Source organism: Palaemon carinicauda, chromosome 14 (assembly GCF_036898095.1).
Source record: "Palaemon carinicauda isolate YSFRI2023 chromosome 14, ASM3689809v2, whole genome shotgun sequence".
Taxonomy (NCBI): Eukaryota; Metazoa; Arthropoda; class Malacostraca; order Decapoda; family Palaemonidae; genus Palaemon; species Palaemon carinicauda.
In genome coordinates, this window is record NC_090738.1 from 114,333,200 (window position 1) to 114,345,772 (window position 12,573).

At 40.2% G+C, this 12,573-nt stretch overlaps 1 protein-coding gene across 1 annotated transcript in view; it reads right to left on the bottom strand.

Moving 5' to 3' along the window:
• LOC137652936 (dynein axonemal heavy chain 7-like) overlaps positions 1–12,573 on the bottom strand; it is a 170,904-nt gene that overhangs the window by 12,255 nt on the left and 146,076 nt on the right. The window contains exons 74-75 of the mRNA XM_068386330.1: positions 11,238–11,457; positions 219–375 (exon numbers count right to left, since the gene is read on the bottom strand). Coding sequence (XP_068242431.1) covers positions 219–375; positions 11,238–11,457 — 377 coding nt within the window. The remainder of the gene's footprint in view (positions 1–218; positions 376–11,237; positions 11,458–12,573) is intronic.

Sequence of the window (12,573 nt, forward strand, 5' to 3'; positions counted from 1 at the left end):
TGAAAATCTATACATATGGTCTTGTTTCTTCATCAGCACATTTCAATCATGAAAGACTCATATCAACTATGCAAAATACAATCTTCTTTTCTAGACCAGACCTGAAGGAGAGAAAAAGGGGTGGGGCAGATGCAATAAGAAATGTCGAAAGTTTGGAAGAAGATGGAAAGTAACTATCTTTAAAGCAATGAATGACATCATGATGAATTTCCACCAACCATGCTGATCGAAGCTGTACGAATCTCCTTCGACCACTTTGGGATTATAAAACTTCCGAAGGATGGTGCTCAGCGTCCTACGGTCCCTCTCATCTGTAACCTTCCCGCCGTAGTTACACTCCGCCGTCAGGTAATGGAGAGCTTCCCAGGGAATCTCCTGAAGCAGGAAGTTATCGAAGTTAGCTTAGCTCCAGGAGGAAAGGATATAGTGTATGTTACTTAGGGAGTTGGGTTCCTTAACTTAGATTCAAGGTTGTTATTAAACTAGGACTCGTGTGTAAAATGATATTTTAATTATAAAATAAATTTTTGAATATACTTACCCGGTGAATATATATAGCTGCAACTCTGTTGCTCGACAGACAAAAAAAAAAAACAGTAAAACTCGCCAGCGATCGCTATACAGGTTGCGGGTGTGCCCACCAGCGCCAACTGTCGGCCAGATACCATACTCGATGTAAACAAAGACTCAATTTCTTCTCATCCCACTGCGTCTCTATTGGGGAGGAAGGGAGGGTCATTTAATTTATATATTCACCAGGTAAGTATATTCAAAAATTTATTTTATAATCAAAATATCATTTTTAAATATTTAACTTAGCCGGTGAATATATATAGCTGATTCACACCCAGGGTGGTGGGTAGAGACCAGTTAAATATGTTTACATCGTATGAGCTAAGAGTTTTTATTTCATTTTGGAAGTTATCAATATAACAAAAAAAAAAATAAATAGGTACCTGGTAAGGAAGTCGACTTAGACGATTACTCTGCCTTGTAAGTACGTCTTCCTTACGGAGCCTCGCGATCCTCTTAGGATGCTGACAGACCCCTAGGAGCTGAAGTATCAAGGGCTGCAACCCATACAACAGGACCTCATCAAACCCCTAATCTGGGCGCTCTCAAGAAATGACTTTGACCACCCGCCAAATCAACCAGGAAGCGAAAGGCTTCTTAGCCTTCCGGACAACCCAAAAAAACAACATTAAAAACATTTCAAGAGACAGATTAAAAGGATATGGAATTAGGGAATTGTAGTGGTTGAGCCCTCACCCACTACTGCACTCGCTGCTACAAATGGTCCCAGTGTGTAGCAGTTCTCGTAAAGAGACTGGACATCCTTCAAGTAAAATGACGCGAACACTGACTTGCTTCTCCAATAGGTTGCGTCCATTATACTTTGCAGAGATCTATTTTGCTTAAAGGCCACGGAAGTTGCTACAGCTCTAACTTCGTGCGTCTTCACCTTAAGCAAAGCTCGGTCTTCCTCACTCAGATGTGAATGAGCTTCTCGTATTAACAATCTGATAAAGTATGACAAAGCATTCTTTGACATAGGCAAGGATGGTTTCTTAACTGAACACCATAAAGCTTCATATTGGCCTCGTAAAGGTTTAGTACGCTTTAAATAGAACTTAAGAGCTCTAACAGGGCATAAAACTCTTTCTAGTTCATTGCCTACGATCTCCGATAAGCTGGGAATATCGAAAGATTTAGGCCAAGGCCGAGAAGGCAGCTCATTTTTGGCTAGAAAACCAAGTTGCAGTGAACAAGTAGCTTTTTCCAACGAAAATCCGATGTTCTTGCTGAAGGCATGAATCTCACTGACTCTTTTAGCCGAGGCTAAGCATACCAGGAAAAGAGTCTTAAGAGTGAGATCTTTCAGGGAGGCTGACTGTAAAGGCTCAAACCTGTCTGACATGAGGAATCTTAGTACCACGTCTAAATTCCACCCAGGAGTAGCCAAACGACGCTCCTTAGTGGTCTCAAAAGACTTAAGGAGGTCTTGTAGATCTTTATTGTTGGTAAGATCTAAGCCTCTATGCCGGAAGACCGATGCCAACATGCTTCTGTAGCCCTTGATAGTGGGAGCTGAAAGGGATCGTCCTTTTCTCAGGTATAAGAGAAAATCAGCTATTTGGGCTACAGAGGTACTGGTCGAGGATACAGAAACTGACTTGCACCAGTCTCGGAAGACTTCCCACTTCGATTGGTAGACTCTAATGGTAGACGCTCTCCTTGCTATAGCAATCACACTGGCTGCCTCCTTCGAAAAGCCTCTAGCTCTCGAGAGTCTTTCGATAGTCTGAAGGCAGTCAGACGAAGAGCGTGGAGGCTTTGGTGTACCTTCTTTACGTGCGGCTGACGTAGAAGGTCTACTCTTAGAGGCAGACTTCTGGGAACGTCTACTAACCATCGAAGTACCTCGGTGAACCATTCTCTCGCGGGCCAGAGGGGAGCAACTAACGTCAACCTTGTCCCTTCGTGAGAGGCGAACTTCTGCAGTACCTTGTTGACAATCTTGAACGGTGGGAATGCGTAGAGATCCAGATGTGACCAATCTAGGAGGAAGGCATCTATATGTATTGCTGCTGGGTCCGGGACTGGAGAGCAATAGATTGGAAGCCTCTTGGTCAGCGAGGTTGCAAAGAGATCTATGGTTTGTTGACCCCAAGTGGCCCAAAGTCTCTTGCACACATCCTTGTGGAGGGTCCATTCGGTTGGAATTACTTGCCCTTTCCGACTGAGACAATCTGCTATGACGTTCAAGTCGCCCTGGATGAACCTCGTTACTAGGGAGATGTCTCGATCTTTTGACCAGATGAGCAGGTCCCTTGCGATCTCGTACAACGTCAGTGAGTGGGTACCTCCTTGTTTGGAGATGTACGCCAAGGCCGTGGTGTTGTCCGAGTTTACTTCCACCACTTTGCCTTGAAGGAGATACTCGAAGCTTTTCAAGGCCAGATGAACTGCCAACAGCTCCTTGCAGTTGATATGCATGCTCCTCTGACTCGAGTTCCACAGACCTGAGCATTCCCGACCGTCCAGCATCGCGCCCCCGCCCAAGTCCGATGCGTCCGAGAAGAGAACGTGGTTGGGTAATTGAATAGCCAGGGGAAGACCCTCTCTTAGGTTGATATTGTCCTTCCACCAAGTCAGACAAGACTTCATCTTTCCGGAAATCGGGATCGAGACCGCCTCTAGCGTCTTGTCCTTTTTCCAGTGGAAAGCCAGATGGAATTGCAGAGGACGGAGGTGTAGTCTTCCTAGTGAGGGATGACAGCGTCCCTACCAGACTCATCCACAGCCTGACTGAGCAGCGTTCTTTCTTCAGCATCTTCTGGATGGAAAACAGGGCTTGATCTATTCTGGGGGCCGACGGAAAAGCCCGAAAAGCTTGACTGTGAATCTCCATCCCTAAATACAGAATAGTTTGGGATGGGACTAGCTGCGACTTTTCCAAATTGACTAGGAGTCCCAATTCCTTGGTCAGATCTAGAGTCCACTTGAGATCCTTCAGACAGCGACGACTGGAAGAGGCTCTGAGAAGCCAGTCGTCCAAATAAAGGGAGGCTCGGATGTCCGATAAGTGGAGGAATTTGGCCACATTCCTCATCAGCCTCGTAAATACGAGAGGAGCTGTGCTTAGGCCAAAGCACAGGGCCCGAAACTGGTAAACCACATCTTCGAAGACGAATCTCAGAAAAGGTTGGGAGTCTGAGTGAATGGGGATGTGGAAGTAGGCGTCCCTTAGGTCTAGCGAGACCATCCAGTCTTCCTTTCTGACCGCTGCTAAGACTGACTTTGTGGTCTCCATGGAAAACTTCGTCTTTGTGACAAAGACATTCAGAGCACTGACGTCTAGCACCGGTCTCCACCCTCCTGTCTTCTTTGATACTAGGAAGAGACGGTTGTAAAACCCCGGTGATTGAAGGTCCGAGACTTTGACCACCGCTCCCTTCTCTAGCAAAAGAGACACTTCCAGTTTCAGGGCTTGTCTCTTTTCTTCCTCTCTGTACCTGGGAGAGAGATCGATGGGGGACGTCGCTAGAGGGGGTTTGCGTACAAAAGGGATCTTGTACCCCTCTCTGAGCAACTTCACAGATTGTTGATCTGCGCCTCTCTTCTCCCAGGCTTGCCAGAAGTTCTTGAGTCTGGCTCCTACTGCTGTCTGAAGTTGCGGGCAGTCAGACTCTGCCCTTAGAGGACTTGGATCCTTTCCTCTTCCCTCGCTTCCCTTCGGCACGAGCACCTCCTCTGCTGGAGGCTCTGCCACGAAAGGGCGAAATAAAGCGAGACGCTGGAGTGTCTAACCTCGGTCTAGCAGACAATGAAGGCAAAGGGGGAGCTTTGCGAGCCGAGGACGCAACTAGATCGTGGGTGTCCTTCTGAACTAAAGATAAGGCAATTTCCTTTACCAAGACTTCAGGAAACAGGCACTTGGAAAGGGGAGCAAAGAGAAGCTCGGATCTTTGGCATGGCGTCACTCCAGCAGACAGGAAAGAACATAGAGACTCTCGCTTCTTTAGGACTCCGGACGTGAAAGAGGCGGCTAGCTCGTTGGACCCATCACGGACGGCCTTGTCCATGCAGGACATAATGAGCAAAGAAACGTCCTTATCTGCAGAAGAGATCTTCCTGCTCAGGGCTCCTAGGCACCAGTCTAGGAAGTTAAAGACTTCGAAAGCCCTAAAAATCCCTTTAAGAAGGTGGTCCAGGTCCGATGGTGACCAACAAATCTTCGAGCGTCTCATGGCAAGGCGGCGGGGAGAGTCTACAAGACTTGAGAAGTCGCCCTGGGCAGAGGCAGGAACTCCCAAGCCGAGAACTTCTCCCGTGGCATACCAGACGCTCGATCTAGACGAGAGTTTAGATGGAGGAAAGGTAAATGCTGTCTTTCCTAAACTCTTCTTAGTCTCTAGCCAATCTCCCAACAGCCGCAAAGCTCTCTTGGATGAATGAGAGAGAACGAGTCTAGTAAAGGCAGGTGTGGTAGCAGGCACGCCTAAGACAAACTCTGACGGCGGCGAACGAGGAGCCACAGAAACAAAGTGGTCAGGGAACAACTCCTTAAATACAGCCATGACTTTTCTAAAGTCCAATGATGGTTGAGTTGCCTTAGGTTCGTCCAGTTCTGAAGGTTGATCCTCTTGCGGTTCAGCAACGTCCTCATCTGATAGTTCCTCATCCGAAAACTGATGAGGAAACGGCAACGGAGTGGGCAACGTTTGGCTCGCTGAGTCCGGTCGCACTGGTGCATGCGTGACGGATCCGGACGCAACGTCATGGAACTGCTGCACAGTCTGTGAACTGTCAACAACCATGGGTGCGCGAGGACGCACAGCGTCCACCCGAGACTGTTTAGACCGTCTGGGTTGTGCAGTCAACACCATACCGGGTTGCGGAGGTTGACGCACCGCGTCAAAACAAGACACCTCTGATGGTTGTTGAACGTCCTGAACGTCAACAACCACCTCCGTGCGTCGCCTAACGTCAACGTGCGGCTGGCAAACCACACTGGGTCGCATCGGTGGGGGTACAACCTCAACTGGTAGACGCGAGAAAGTTACCTCAGCGTCAACAGGACGCACAACAGACCGCTTGGATGGTTGTTGGCCAGAAGGTTCAGCAGCAACCTTCTCCGCATTAAAGTCCTCCATCAAGGACGCAAGCTTGGACAGCATGTCCTGTAGCAATACCCATTTAGGGTCTACGGCAGCAGGTGCGGCAACAGACGGGGTGAGCGACTGAGGCGGTACCGCTTTGCCTCTCTTAGGCGGCGAGCAGTCATCAGATGACGGCAACGAGTCCGAACTGACCCAGTGGCTACAACCGGGACGTTGGACTTGTCCTGAAGGGACCGACTTACGCTTTAAAGGTCGTGAGACCTTGGTCCAAAGTTTCTTACGAGAAACACCTTCGGACGACGAGGTAAAAACGGGCTCTCTCGTCTTACGTTGGTAGGGGCGATCTTGGGGAGATACGCCTGATACCAAAGAGGGAACGTCTGTTCGCTGATCAAAGCCTCTCGAACCCATGCGTCGTACGACATTGCTTCTCCCCTGGGCTTGGGAACTTGCAAGATGTCCCGGACTAGGAGGACGACAGGCACGAACAGACGAACCCTCAAGCGCAACACTGTTCACAACACTTTGAGAAACACTAGGCACTTTATCACTTCCCGCGGCACTTTGGCACTTTAGTTCCTTAACATCCGCCATGAGTTGATTGCGGTCACTGGCAAGGGACTCAACTCTCTCCCCCAAGGCATGGATAGCACGCATCATGTCAGCCATCGATGGTTCCTGAGTGCTAGGAGGGGGGTTAGGAACAACCACTACAGGGGAAGGATTAGGTTGAGGGGCATGAGGAGAGGAAAAATCTACCGACCTAGAAGAACTTCTCCTTACCCTATCTCTCTCTAGTCTGCGTGTATACTTCTCAAATTCGATAAAATCGAATTCCGAAAGGCCCACGCATTCCTCACACCGATCTTCCAATTGACAGGTTTTACCCCGACAATTGGAACAAACAGTGTGAGGGTCGAGAGAAGCCTTTGGAAGACGCCTATGACAGTCCCTAGCATTGCATTGTCTAAACTTGGGAACTTGTGAAAGGTCAGCCATTTTGAATTGGTCAAGGGAAAATTCCAAAAAACGATCTAAGTCATCAACAATGAATCCGATACAAAAAAGAGTTCAAGGATTTATTTGAAGAAAAACCCTGTACAGCGAAAGCTCATAACCAAATTAAAGTACTTCACCAAATATGATGGGAAAAACTCCAGGTTTCAACAGCGAGTAAAGTACGTCTTGTCGACACGTCGACAGAGAAGAAATTGAGTCTTTGTTTACATCGAGTATGGTATCTGGCCGACAGTTGGCGCTGGTGGGCACACCCGCAACCTGTATAGCGATCGCTGGCGAGTTTTACTGTTTTTTTTTTTTTGTCTGTCGAGCAACAGAGTTGCAGCTATATATATTCACCGGCTAAGTTAAATATTTAAAAATTAGAATTAAAACATATATATGCTACAGATCGTTTTTTTTTTTTTTTTTTTTTTTAATAAGACTATTGGTTGCGTTCCCTAAGACTTTTGTAGTAAGTGAACACATATGAACCTATATTCTATAACTAAGACTGCAAGGTTTCTTGATGGCAAAAGTAAGAATTTTAATTCCATCTCATTGATATTAAAAACATAAGTTCAGTCCAAAATCAAGACATCTTTTAAACTTCTGTAAGACTTTTGAATCTATGTTCTAAATCAGATAGAACAACCAACATAATTTAACTAAGGCTTAAATATGCTTGAGCTTCTGGTTGCAAAGCTTATGTTCCAGAATTGAACCAGTAAATTCTAGGTTAAAAAATAAACACTTTGGGCAAGCTTCAAAGCTAAGTACAGAATTTTGAGATGTTTACCCATCTGATTTAATTGATATATCTTTCTTTTGAGAATAGAATTTTCTCCTGGCCTTATTGAAATATTTTCCTTTTTTGAGATTAGGTTAAACTAACAGGTTTTAGTGAAACAATTTTCCTCCAAAATGTGTTTTAACCACTAGGTGTTATTGATAAATTTCCTTTATGAGAATAGGTTCAAACACCCAATTTTAAGATCTTTCCTAAAGAACAGAGGTTCAATCATCTAGTTTAATTGATAAGATTATCCTTTTGATATCAGGTTCAGACACCCGGTTTTAATGAGGTTCAACCAACTGGTTTAAATGATAAAATTTCCCTTCTAATCTTAAGTTCAAACACCATTTTATATATAAAAAAATAATTTGAGATAATTTTCAGCTACATGCTTTGAAAACCATCATATTTATCAACTCAGTAATTAATCAATAAACCTATTATCTTTAAAAGCTGTAATAAAATATTCAGTAGTTACAGTGTAGCTGGAATTGAACAAAAATATAATAAAAACCCTTATTTGTTTGTGCATAACGGATCATAGGTTAGACATTTTAAGATCTGGCATATGGGAAATATGAGGGAAATAAATTTTAGCAAAATTAAAATCACAATAAGATTCTAATAATCCTTTCTTACCTGTCCTCATCCAATCATGTTACTGAGATTCATAAGTGTACACAATTAGAATGAAAATTTTTGAAGAAATATGATTATATCAAGTAAATATATAGGGAATTATTTAAAAAACAATATGTTTCTTGATTATCTTTACATTAAGATATCTATTCCTCACAAGAGTGCAATTCCTAAGTTTCTGGTGATTTCTGAAAAGAAATGGGGAGAGTTAGAAGGTGCTGTTTTAAGCTGTATGGTGAACCCTAACAATACTAAAAAAATAAAAAATAAAATAAATGGAAAACTTTGGAAAAATATTCCATAAGTGCAGTATGTAGGCCTCAGCTTTAAGCAAGCACAGCATTTTTCTCTAGTAAACTAAATTAAAACTTAGATAACAAGCTATGTCAAGCTTTTAAATGTGCCGATTGTAAGCTATGGAGAATTTTAGTACATTTTCTAAAAAAAAATATATATATGAAAAAATGTTCAAATGGGTAGGTTCCAAATTTTTAAAAAGTGCAGTTTGCAATAAGCAAATGATGACTTCAATATTTGTAATACGAAACTAATTGAAAAATCTATAAGACGTGTTCAAATGTAGTATTTTTCAGCCTGGAAACCTCAGCGTATTGATCGGTTCCAGATTGATTAGGTGACACTCGGTAAAAAACTCTAGTGAGACTTCGTACCATTTGGAAAAGATATCGATGGTCACTATAATCTTTCCCTCGACAATGCTTCGAAGGTTGAAAAATCGGTGCTTTCGTGGGTGATAGATCTGGAGAGAGAGAGAGAGAGAGAGAGAGAGAGAGAGAGACTATAATACAGGGTCAGATGCTAAAGAGACTGTAAAACAGTGCCAGATCGAGAGAGAGAGAGAGAGAGAGAGAGAGAGAGAGAGAGAGAGAGAGAGAGAGAGAGAGAGAGAGAGAGAGAGAGAGGGAGAAAGCTAACATCACAGTCACTTAGTGGACGTGTACGGAAGTGGACCAAGTTCTGCAAAAAAAAAGTCTACGGGAAAAATCGTATCAAACTGACGGATAACATCAATAAGTGGCAGATAAAAATCTTAAAAGCCGAAGTACTGTAGGTCTTATATTGTCTCTTCGGGGTCGTATTGGTTTACTTTTTGTTTCCTTATGCTCACCGTTGTCGAAGTCGAATCGATCCAGAATCGTTGAAGTCGAAAATATATGAAAGTAAATTTTCAATAAGTTATTTTACTATGGTTTTTGATTGATCATGGTGCATCTATTTCCATAATGTGAGGATTTATAGGTTACTGTGTGCTGGTTTATATACAACAGGATTTTATTTCTATTTGTAGGAAAAACATTCAAGGTTCGAGTATTACTGTTTATAAATATGAGAATTTAAATTTTATTCATATTTATTCATAATTAATGGTAAAATACAGGTATTTAATAATCGTGATTAATAAAGACATTAAGATAAAAGAGGAAGATTAAATGGGTAAATTAATTTATAAAGACAAAATATAAAATAAGAAAATTTTCTGGAAAACTAATTTGATAACTAATTGGCATTTGGTCCAGAGAACTTAAACTTGTAAATAGCGTAATTATCTTCATGATTGGCTTATTTGCTAAGAAGGATGAATTATGTGAAAAATATATTTTATTTATACCATAGTTATGGTGAATGGCGATAGCTGATAAAAAGTAGAACTTTCAGGATAATTCAGTGATAAGATTTTTATTTCTTAAATACCAGTTATTAGTATACTGTATATAACTTTATTGCAAAATTTATCAAAGATCAAGATATCTATTAATTATCAAAGTATCTTCATATTAATTATCAAGATTTATTTAAGGAGATACTTCTTTATTATCTATTGAGATATCACGAATGTAAAATTGAATGAACAATTACCATGATATAATATGATTAAAAAAATATCATTCTTCGTTTTATTTTTATAAAAGAAATATTTTAGTGTAAGATGGAGTTACTTAAAATCATAAAATGTCAAATCTATTTGGAAAATTATGAATTCTACATTATAGAAGAGTTTTTATATTATTCTATACATTACGTCATGATAATTCTAATAAAAAAAATACTCTATTTTAGTTTTTATGGATATTTTCAGGATTCATTGCTTGTATAAATCTGAAAACAATGGAGAATATATAAAGGATATTTTAGGAAAAATAGCAATTTATGTTTGTTTTAGCATTCGACAAATTTAAAAAAAAATGAGGCTATGAAAATAATGATTTAGTAAACAGAACATTAATAATACACACAAGAGAAAGGCATGCAGTCAATTACTGTATAATATGGGACACTAGATAATTTTTTTTTTTACCTTTCAACTAAAAGTTATATGATAATAATACACGAAGACCGTCGTATACGCATACTGTACATGGACAAATTTTATATACGTATATACTGTATATATATATATATATATATATATATATATATATATATATATATATATATATACCACATATATATATGTATATATATCATGTATATATATACAGTACACATATGCATTTTATATATATATATATATATATATATATATATATATATATATATATATACTGTATATATATATATATACTGTATATATATATGTACGTATATGTATATATATGTATATTGGGAGATTCTTATTCCCTTAAAAAAGATTCTGCTCAAGTGATAAATTAAATCTGTTGGACAAATAATCTATACAAATTTGGAAATTGAGTTTTTAAAATTGAAGTTTTAATACATACTGTAGGGCATGGTGGCAAAGTTGAATATTCTAAAGGCAATCTGTGACTTATAGTAAAGGGAATAGGAGGTAAAATTAACTATATGAATGAATTTGGAATGGCTAAAGAAAGTCTATAATATCGGTTAAATAATACTTATTAGGTAAACCAGAAAGGTTAAAAAATATTTGTAGAACAGAAGGGATAAAAGAATACTGGTAGAACTGGATGAATTATTTCAGAAAATTAAATATTAAAGAAGGATAGCATCAATCATATATAAATTTAATATTTCATGCAATAGTTTATCTTTAAAACATAAATTTTAGCAATACATATAGTAATTTGAGGATCTTTTACAAAGACAACAAGACATATAACATAAAAACAATTAGTTTTTCTAATAACATAAGAGGATGTTGAAACAACCAAGAAGTAAACAGAGATTCTGCATCCCACCTCATAAGATGCCAGAAGATTGCGGAGCTGCTTAGAGGAGATCCTGAGATCCGTGTCCGAGAAGGAATAAGGCACATTCCATCCCAAGGGACCGAAAAGCCGGCGTTCCTGGACAACGGCATGGAAGAAACACAGGGAGTACACCATCCTACGGAATTTGCTTGAGGATCCCTGGCCCATGAGGAAGTCTGGCTCGGATAGTGGATCCGATAGGTACAACCTTCAAATGAGAGAGTGGGTGATTGTAGGTGGTGTGGAGAGAGAGCAACCTTAAAGTTAATGTAAAGAGATAATAGAAAAATGATTGGAATTTTCTGTTTTAATGGGGTGGCAGTAGAAGAGTGAAGCGAGTGTTGGACTGTGCAGGGCAAGGCTTTCGGGGGCTTTGGCATCCATTTCATCAGAAGGGCTTGTGTATGTATAATGAACAACTTATGTTCCTGTGTAGATCGCTAACTTCCATCTAGGTACTGATAAAGATTTACTCAAATGCAAAGCTTGAATTAATCAGTGCACAAAGAGGATTTCATTCAATCCAAAGAGGCAGTGATGATTTAAATTAAAATAAGTCTGATTTATGGGAAAACTATTAACCTTATTTAGCTTAGGAAGACTTTAAGAAACAAGAAAGATTTATTAGAAAGTTGTTAGCTGTTGCCTGAGAGACTAATGCCACTCTGGACTCTGGCTATTGCAAAGAGAACTCTTGTAGGGGTTACTAGGATGCTTATTGTCTCTCGGTGTTAGAATCTCCTTGTGGAGGCAGGAAAAGTTATTTACATAAAGATTATGCGCAAGACCATCGCTGGTGCAAAGGAGGAGAGGGTTTATTCACTGCCAAGTGGCAGTGACGATCCACATTCGCATTTATCACTCGACGAACACCTTCTGACTAACCTGTTCAACTTGTTGACAAAGAGACTGGGAACATGGAAGAAAAGAAAAAAAGGAAAAAAAGAGGCAATGAGCACCCTGATTGAACGAGAGTGAAACAGACTGAATAAGAGTCAGTTTACCTGTACAGAAATCCTCAGCCTGAAAAAACTAATTTGAAATTACAATTTTGGAAATGAGTCTATTGGTACAAGACTTATAAATTGACCTGTAGTTGATATAAAAATTCCAAAATACATATCTAAAAAATCAAATGGGTTAAAGTAAGTAATCCTTTGTGAAAGAATTACTTATTCAGTTGAATATCAACGAAAGATTATGAATGCTTGGAAAGAATTTTTCATTTATGAATCCCAAAATTATTGTTGGTCTAAAAAAAAATAGTTACAAATAATTTCTAGAAACTTTGCGAACAGTTCCCAATGCTTTTTGGACTTAATTA